Here is a 6,978-nt window from a genome sequence, read left to right as displayed (position 1 = left end):
GACATCATAGACTTTCACAAGCCTGAAGGCTATCAAAACTTAGAGGAGCAGTACAAACGGTGGCTAGGGCATAGGTTCACCAACGATCTACCATAGCGCGGAATTGGTCCTTGACATGATCAACAACCTTTGGATCGAACAGCAAAATTGTTCCAGTACACAATGCTTACTCCCAAGCTTCACCAGACGAACGCTCATGACGTTTTTAGAAATAAGTGACGCTCTGTCTTTTAATGCCCACTACTAGGAACTGCTCTACATAATGTCTAGGCCTGCTCGATGAACGTCTGCTTTCAACTCAATTCCAATCACGCTGTTTATCGCGGTTGAAAGCATGACTTGTACTACAACGTTTCCCAGCACTGAACCGATGTCCAGTAAGGTCTTACCGCTGCAAACATCTTTCAGCTCCTGTAGTTGCATTGGGGTTCCCGCAGGCATCACTTCACCCAAATTCTTGTGAATAGGCTTTTCATCGTATTTCACAACGACATCTCTCGAAATACCTGCGAATTTTGGTGTCACTAATCGCTCCGAGTTATGCCCGAACGCTGCCTGTACAATCGCAAGTGGTGCAGGTGGACAGGCATCTGTGGCTAGCACAGATTACGGTTTTGCTGTGGTAACAACCTAGACGTATTTGCTGGCGGAGTCCTCCGCAATCGCGAGGAAGCTGTGAGCGCTCGGAACAAGCAAGTGACAGCCAGCAGCCGACCTCGTGGCCTGTGGATAGGTGTGAAATAGCTTGATGGGTAGGTAGCTAGCTGATATCCATTGGTTCGTCGTAGCGTTCTTAGCCACTGCTGCAGGGTGCCGAAGTATGACCAGTGTGGCGCATGTGGTGGACAGCATCAGTCCAGGAGATCATTGGGTTGGCATCTTCGTATCCTCTTACAAGCTGCATAAGCTTCTCATCGTCGTCAAAGCTGAACGAGATGCGGACCATGTTGGAATGTTATGAATGTGCAAGTTTGAGGTATTTGTATTGAAACGAGGATAGAAACTAGCTTAGTCACACCAAATCAATCTATCAACCAATCAGTCAATCATTTTCAATAAGTTGGCACAGGGTGCAAAAAAAAAACTGTCACTCTAAAAACGCTGCGATCTGCTTATTCTGATTGGTAGTTAATAGCATGTTTCAAGATATGATTGGATGGGAAAGCTGAACTTTCATCAGGGAAGAGGCATTCATCTCTTTCGCTGTGAGTTCACTCTCTGATTTTGCAAAACACATGAAAGGGGGTCGAATTGCTCCTGTTATTTACGAAATAGTTAATTGTTACGTCGTTTTGCAGCACTAACATAAATGATTGTCGAACATGGCACACTTTTTTTTAAATAAGTATTGCCATTTTAAAACAATCCTTATATTGTAGGCTGTCTCCTTATAATAAAATGTTGTCAAGCTTACTTGTTTACAAAATTATCTTTGACTTGCAAGCACACAAGACGCGTTGAGCTTATTAAGACGAGTATTTGATAATTTTAACTTGTCGTAATCTGGGTGCTATCACAGTCCCAACACAGCCCTGTTTAATTTCAATTTTAAAATGAATGCTGATAAAAAAAGCGTAAAAGCAGACTAAAAGGCTAGAATCAAAATTATAGCTAACGAAATTGCTGAATAATGTCCTCTTCGCGAATAGTGCTCTCATCGAGTAACCATGAGTAATTATTAATACAGGTATGTAGGATTCTTAGATGGCAATTCTCAACGAACACGCACCACTAATTAGAAATTATAGTGTATTGGTTGCTGAACACACGCTATTTTGCTCACGTTTGGAAATATGTTTTTTGGTGTCGCTCAAACGACACAAATGTGCAATCATACAAAAAGTGATTTTGCTCTTTTTCAAAAAAAAAAAAAAAAAAATCGCTCAAACGACACAAATGTGCAATCATACAAAAAGTGATTTTGCTCTTTTTCAAAAAAAAAAAAAAAAAAAGCAAAAGGGCAGTACCGGTACTGCCGTAAAATACTGCGTTAGGTGTTTTGTTTTTCTTAAATAAAATCTGAAAGAACATCTGTTAGATTTTGTACGCTGACGTAATTACCTGTCTCTTTGCAGCCACATCATCGACACACCAACTTGCCACGCACGAGCGCGGGCAGCCGCACAGTCCTCAATTCAAATTCCCGTAATGACGTCGCCCAAGTCCTCGCCCACATCCGCCAAGCGCACCATCTTCGTGTCCTCTCGCAAGAGTCAATTGGCCATGGCGCAGACCAACACCGTCATTGCCATGCTCGAGGAGCGTTTCCCGAACCTAAATTTCGTCGTGGGGCAGGAGGACACCGTTGGCGACCAAGTGCTGGACCGCCACCTGAGCGACCTGGGCACCACCACAGCCTCGGGCCTCTTCACTAAGAGCTTGGAGGAGGCGCTGCTCGCCAAAACCGCTAGTTTTGCCGTGCACTCGCTCAAGGACATGCCTACGACACTGCCGGACGGACTCGTGTTGGCCGCCATTACGAAGCGCGAGAGTCCCGAGGACGCTGCAGTGATCCACCCCAAGCACAAGGAAAAGGGGATTAAGACACTAAAGGATTTGCCCGAGGGAAGCGTTATTGGCACCAGCTCATTGCGACGTGAAGCGCTGCTGCGGAGTCAGTTCCCGACATTTGAGATCAAGACAGTGCGCGGGAACATCCAGACCCGATTGGCCAAGCTGGACGAGCACGACGACTATGACGCCATTATCGTTGCTGCCTGTGGGTTCCGACGTGGAGAACTAGGAGATCGAATTGATGAAATCCTGCCGATGGACACGTTCGGGTATGGTGTGGGCCAAGGAAGTATTGGTGTGGAATGCCGCGCTGACGACGAGGAGGTGAGGACAGGGGTATGGAGTTGTGAAACGGTGTATGATTACTGATTGTTTATTTTTTTCGGTGTCTTGAAGACGATCGAGATGCTTAAGACCATTACAGATGAAAAGTCGGCGCAGTTGTGCAAGGCGGAGCGTAGTCTGCTCTACCACCTCGAAGGCGGATGCCAGGTCAGTGCTGTATAGACTTGATAGGATAGTAAGTGGCGATTTATAACAGTGTTGCTGAATTTAAGATCGCTATGGGCGTGAGTGCAACGCTGGACGGAGATACGCTCACGCTGAACTCTACGGTGTTGTCTCGCGATGGCAAGGAGAGTGTTCACGGTACGCCAAAAAGGTCCTTGTTGTGTTGCTATATGGTACTTATTCACCTTGCAATCATCACAGACACGATCTCAGGACCGCGTGACCAATGCGAAGAGCTTGGAAAGCAGCTTGCCGAGCGGTTCTGGGGCAACGAGCTGGCCCGGAAGGTGCTGGGCAAGACCCGACAGAAGCGTGCTCTGACGTACGGCGATGCCGAAGCTCCAGGTGACGCTGCTGCTGCTGCCGCGGCAGCAACGGGATCGCCCACCAAGAAGGCTAAAACCTCCGAGTAGGTATTGTACAAGTCGATGTTGCCAGAACCCACTGCCACCACCAAGCACAAGGATAGAGACTGTCATGTTAGTGATCCATGTTCAAAAATTGATGCTACCCTTTCACACAAAAGATTTGTGATGCTTAGAAAATAGTCCATCCGAAGTGGTCCACACAATCCCACCTAAATACGAAATGCTAGGTTCCAGTCATTTTGGAGCTGCTCGCCAGCAACTTCAGTGGCTGCTCTACTGTCCGTGTGCTACTGTTTCCCACTGCGTGAATTATCGCCACCTCGCAGTGACCAGCAGCTCGTCATAAAGCGCAGACTTTCCTCTTTATAATCTTGCAAGTTGGACACTCTAACACCAACTATATTCGTCGAAAATCACACCTGAAGACATGTCTGCTGACCAGTTGATTCGTGCCCAGAACAGCCGCGTGCTCCAGGCCTTCCGCGCTATTGGCGTTGTAGCCGACGATGTCCCAATCGTGTGGTACGGCATGGGCAAGGCCAGCTTCGCCACGGCGTCGCTTGGCAAGTCTTTCGTCGTGTACAATTGCGATAAGCTCACACCCGTACTGGTGTCGCCCCAGCTACCAAAGCGCATCGCGGCGTTGGCTGTGCAACCTAAGAAGCACCTGACATTCACGGCTTGTGGACGGCAAATCATTGTGTGGAAGCGTGTGCAGCGCGTTAAGACGCTGCTGGGCCACAAGGGAACTATCAAGCAGATGATGGCGGTGGGCAACGTCCTCTTCGCTCTTGACGACGAGCGAGACATCAAAATCTGGGATCTCGACACAATGGAACTCGTGGACACGCTAAGCTTCCCAGTGGGCTTTACACCGACCGTGATGCTGCACCCGGACACTTATCTGAACAAGGTTCTAGTGGGATCAGAGCGAGGAGCTCTTCAGCTGTGGAATATCCGCAAGATGAAGTGCATTTACGAGTTCAAGGGATGGGGAAGCGCCGTCACGGCACTGGAGCAGAGTCCTGCAGTGGACGTGGTGAGTATCGGACTGGCCGATGGCCGCCTTATGGTGCATCACCTGCAGCTGGACGAGCGTGTTCTGGACTTCAAGCAGGATCAACAAAGCGGAATAACATCCATGTCATTCCGTACAGATACAGGTGCTTCAACGACCCCATTGGTGGTGTCTGGATCGCGATCGGGTGACATTGCAGTGTGGAACCTGCAGACTAAACGTCTGGAGTCGGTTATTGCGGGTGCTCACGACGGTGCTGTAGTCTCGCTGCAGTTCTTAGCGAACGAACCGTTGTTGCTGTCTTCGGGAACTGATAACTCCATCAAGATGTGGATTTTTGACCATCTGAACGGAGGTACGGCTCGCCTACTCAAGTCTCGTGAAGGCCACCGTGCCCCGCCGACGCGTATTCGCTACTACGGCAACAACACTCTAGCTACGATGGCGGATGGTGCTGACGGTACATGCTGCCAGATTCTATCGGCCGGTCAGGATCGTGCCTTCCGTGTGTTCCACACAGCTCGTGAACAGCAGAGCAGGGAGCTGTCCCAGGGTCCGGTCCTTAAGAAGGCTCGTAGCTTGAATGTTCGCGTGGAGGACTTGAAGCTGCCGCCCATTGTGCAGTTCGCTTCTATGGAGACTCGTGCTCGTGACTGGGCAAATGTCATCACGTGCCACGAGAACGAGATTGCTGCTTATGTGTGGCGCTTCGAACACCGTGCTATCGGCAAGAAGGTGCTTCGTCAGTTCGATCCGACCAACCGCGTGCCGTCCGGAAGTGCTGAGGACTTGCGTCGTAAGAAGACACAGGCTATAAGTGTTGCTATCAGTTCCTGCGGTAACTACGCATTTGTTGGCAGTCTGGGTGGATCCATCTTCCGATACAACATGCAGTCCGGTGAGAAGCGTGGCTCGTATCCGGTAGCAGCGACGCCAAAGGAGAAGATTATTCGTTCGCTAGTGTTACCTGGCACGGACTTGTCTGCTCTGCAGGACGACGAGGCTGATAAGACCGCTGCGGATGTTCACAACGGACCAGTTAGCGCGGTGGCTGTCGACGCGCTGAACGAGACGCTGGTGTCTGCTGGTATTGACGGGAAACTCAAGTTCTGGGGCTTTAAGAAGCACGAGCTACGCTATGAGATCGACGTTGGCTCTCCGATTAGTCAGATGGAGCTGCATCGTGACAGCAACTTGCTCTGCGTGGCGTGTGACGACCAAGTTCTGCGTCTATATGACGTGACAACCCACAAGCTTGTACGTCGCTTTGCCGGTCACTCACACCGTGTGACGGACATGACGTTCAGTTCGGATGCTCGGTGGTTGTTCTCGTCTTCGGCTGATGCTTCGTTGCGTGTGTGGGATATCCCGACGGGTAAGTGCGTCGACTGGATGCGCTTCCAGAAGCCTGTGACTGGTCTGGCCGTGTCTCCGACGGGCGAGTTCCTCGCTACCACACACGTGAGCCACGTTGGCATCTTCCTCTGGGCGAACCGAAGCTTCTTCACGGAGGTCTTCCTGGACTCAGAGCCAACGGAGCCCATTCTTATGGACATGCCTGTGTCTCTCAACGAAGTGGATAACAGCGACCAGCTCGGATTCGGCACTGAACGCAACCCTCAACTGTCCGTATCAAGTGTTGTTGAACAGCGACCAGGGAGTGTCAAGGTGGAAGGTGAAGAGAGCTCTGAGCCACTTGACACGTCGCTTATTACTCTATCAACCGCCCCGCGTGCTTTCTGGCAGTCGTTGTTCAACCTCGAACTTATCAAGAAACGTAACAAGCCGATTGAGCCTCCTAAGGCGCCCGAACAAGCTCCTTTCTTCCTTCAGACAGCACGCAAGGACGATGTGCACCCGACTTTCGTACCTGTTGCGCCTGAAGCGAAGAAGGAGACGGAGAAAGACGAGAAAGACCTCGCTATGGATGGCTGGGGCGTTGGTGACGATGACGAAGCGTGGGGTGATGATGATGGCGAGGAACCAGAAGATGAAGTGGCCACTCCTAGCTCACGTATTGTCAAGACGGAGGGTATGGTAACAACTCGCTGTAAACTGGCTACGCTGCTGGCTAAGGCTGTGCAGGAGGAGGAAGATGAGGACCACACAGTCTCGCGCTTCAATGAGGTGGCCAAGTACATGCAGTCGTTGTCTGCGTCGGCAGTGGACGTTGAGATGAGCACTTTGTGCATGGGTGACTTTGACGAAGAGGGCAAGAAGCTGCTCAGTTGGTTCCTGGACTTCCTGCGTGAGGAGATGCAGACACGTCGTGACTTCCAAGTGCTCCAGGCGTACTTGAACCGATTTCTTAAGTTGCACGAGGAGCTGTTAGTAGCGGATCCGGCATTGCTGGCCCAGGTGGACGAGTTGGGTGCCGTGCAGCAGCAGCAGTGGCAACACCTGCAGAAATTGTTGCACAATAATTTGTGTCTGGTGCAGTATCTCAGTAAGATCCAGATGTAAGTTAATGAGCGTGGCGTGGGAGTCACATCAGCTGCTAGCTTACACTCATACTCTCAAGATGAACGCATAGATAAACGAACCAATGCATTTTTTGATAGACTGGAC

At 50.3% G+C, this 6,978-nt stretch overlaps 3 protein-coding genes across 6 annotated transcripts; 2 read left to right on the top strand and 1 right to left on the bottom strand.

Annotated features, from left to right (window-relative positions):
- Positions 1–255: 255 nt before the first annotated feature.
- Positions 256–946, bottom strand: PPTG_24413 (hypothetical protein; the record flags this gene model as incomplete). The annotated part of the gene is made up of 2 exons (XM_008917002.1): positions 256–555; positions 896–946. The coding sequence occupies 2 exons, from the start codon at positions 944–946 to the stop codon at positions 256–258; spliced, it is 351 nt and encodes a 116-aa protein (XP_008915250.1).
- A 1,143-nt stretch (positions 947–2,089) lies between these two features.
- Positions 2,090–3,562, top strand: PPTG_18736. Of its 2 annotated transcripts, XM_008916974.1 has the most exons (4): positions 2,090–2,838; positions 2,911–3,006; positions 3,072–3,162; positions 3,226–3,562. In XM_008916974.1, exons 1-4 carry the CDS (start codon positions 2,149–2,151, stop codon positions 3,435–3,437), a joined length of 1,089 nt encoding a protein of 362 aa, XP_008915222.1. In that variant the 5' UTR covers positions 2,090–2,148; the 3' UTR covers positions 3,438–3,562. The 2 variants fall into 2 exon arrangements, with proteins under 2 accessions (XP_008915222.1, XP_008915221.1); XM_008916973.1 differs by having other exon boundaries at positions 2,139–2,838; positions 3,072–3,548.
- Positions 3,563–3,638: 76 nt separating this feature from the next.
- PPTG_18735 (hypothetical protein) lies at positions 3,639–6,978 on the top strand. Of its 3 annotated transcripts, XM_008916972.1 has the most exons (3): positions 3,639–3,765; positions 3,855–3,914; positions 4,015–6,978. In XM_008916972.1, exon 3 carries the CDS (start codon positions 4,153–4,155, stop codon positions 6,871–6,873), a length of 2,721 nt encoding a protein of 906 aa, XP_008915220.1. In that variant the 5' UTR covers positions 3,639–3,765; positions 3,855–3,914; positions 4,015–4,152; the 3' UTR covers positions 6,874–6,978. The 3 variants fall into 3 exon arrangements, with proteins under 3 accessions (XP_008915220.1, XP_008915219.1, XP_008915218.1); XM_008916971.1 differs by having other exon boundaries at positions 3,855–6,978; XM_008916970.1 differs by having other exon boundaries at positions 3,639–6,978.

The sequence above is a fragment of the Phytophthora parasitica genome, assembly GCF_000247585.1.
Source record: "Phytophthora parasitica INRA-310 unplaced genomic scaffold supercont2.92, whole genome shotgun sequence".
Taxonomy (NCBI): Eukaryota; Oomycota; class Peronosporomycetes; order Peronosporales; family Peronosporaceae; genus Phytophthora; species Phytophthora nicotianae.
Note: the sequence above shows the minus strand (reverse complement) of the source record. Positions and strands in the feature narration are given on the sequence as shown.

What these genes read in the sequence shown, in the direction of transcription:
- PPTG_18735 (XM_008916970.1), top strand. Translation starts at nt 3,820, where the DNA reads ATGTCTGCTGACCAGTTGATTCGTGCCCAGAACAGCCGCGTGCTCCAG.
- PPTG_18736 (XM_008916973.1), top strand. Translation starts at nt 2,149, where the DNA reads ATGACGTCGCCCAAGTCCTCGCCCACATCCGCCAAGCGCACCATCTTC. An exon ending in GCCGCGCTGACGACGAGGAG is followed by an intron (nt 2,839 to 2,910) that starts GTGAGGACAGGG and finishes GGTGTCTTGAAG; the next exon opens with ACGATCGAGATGCTTAAGAC. An exon ending in ACCTCGAAGGCGGATGCCAG is followed by an intron (nt 3,007 to 3,071) that starts GTCAGTGCTGTA and finishes GCTGAATTTAAG; the next exon opens with ATCGCTATGGGCGTGAGTGC.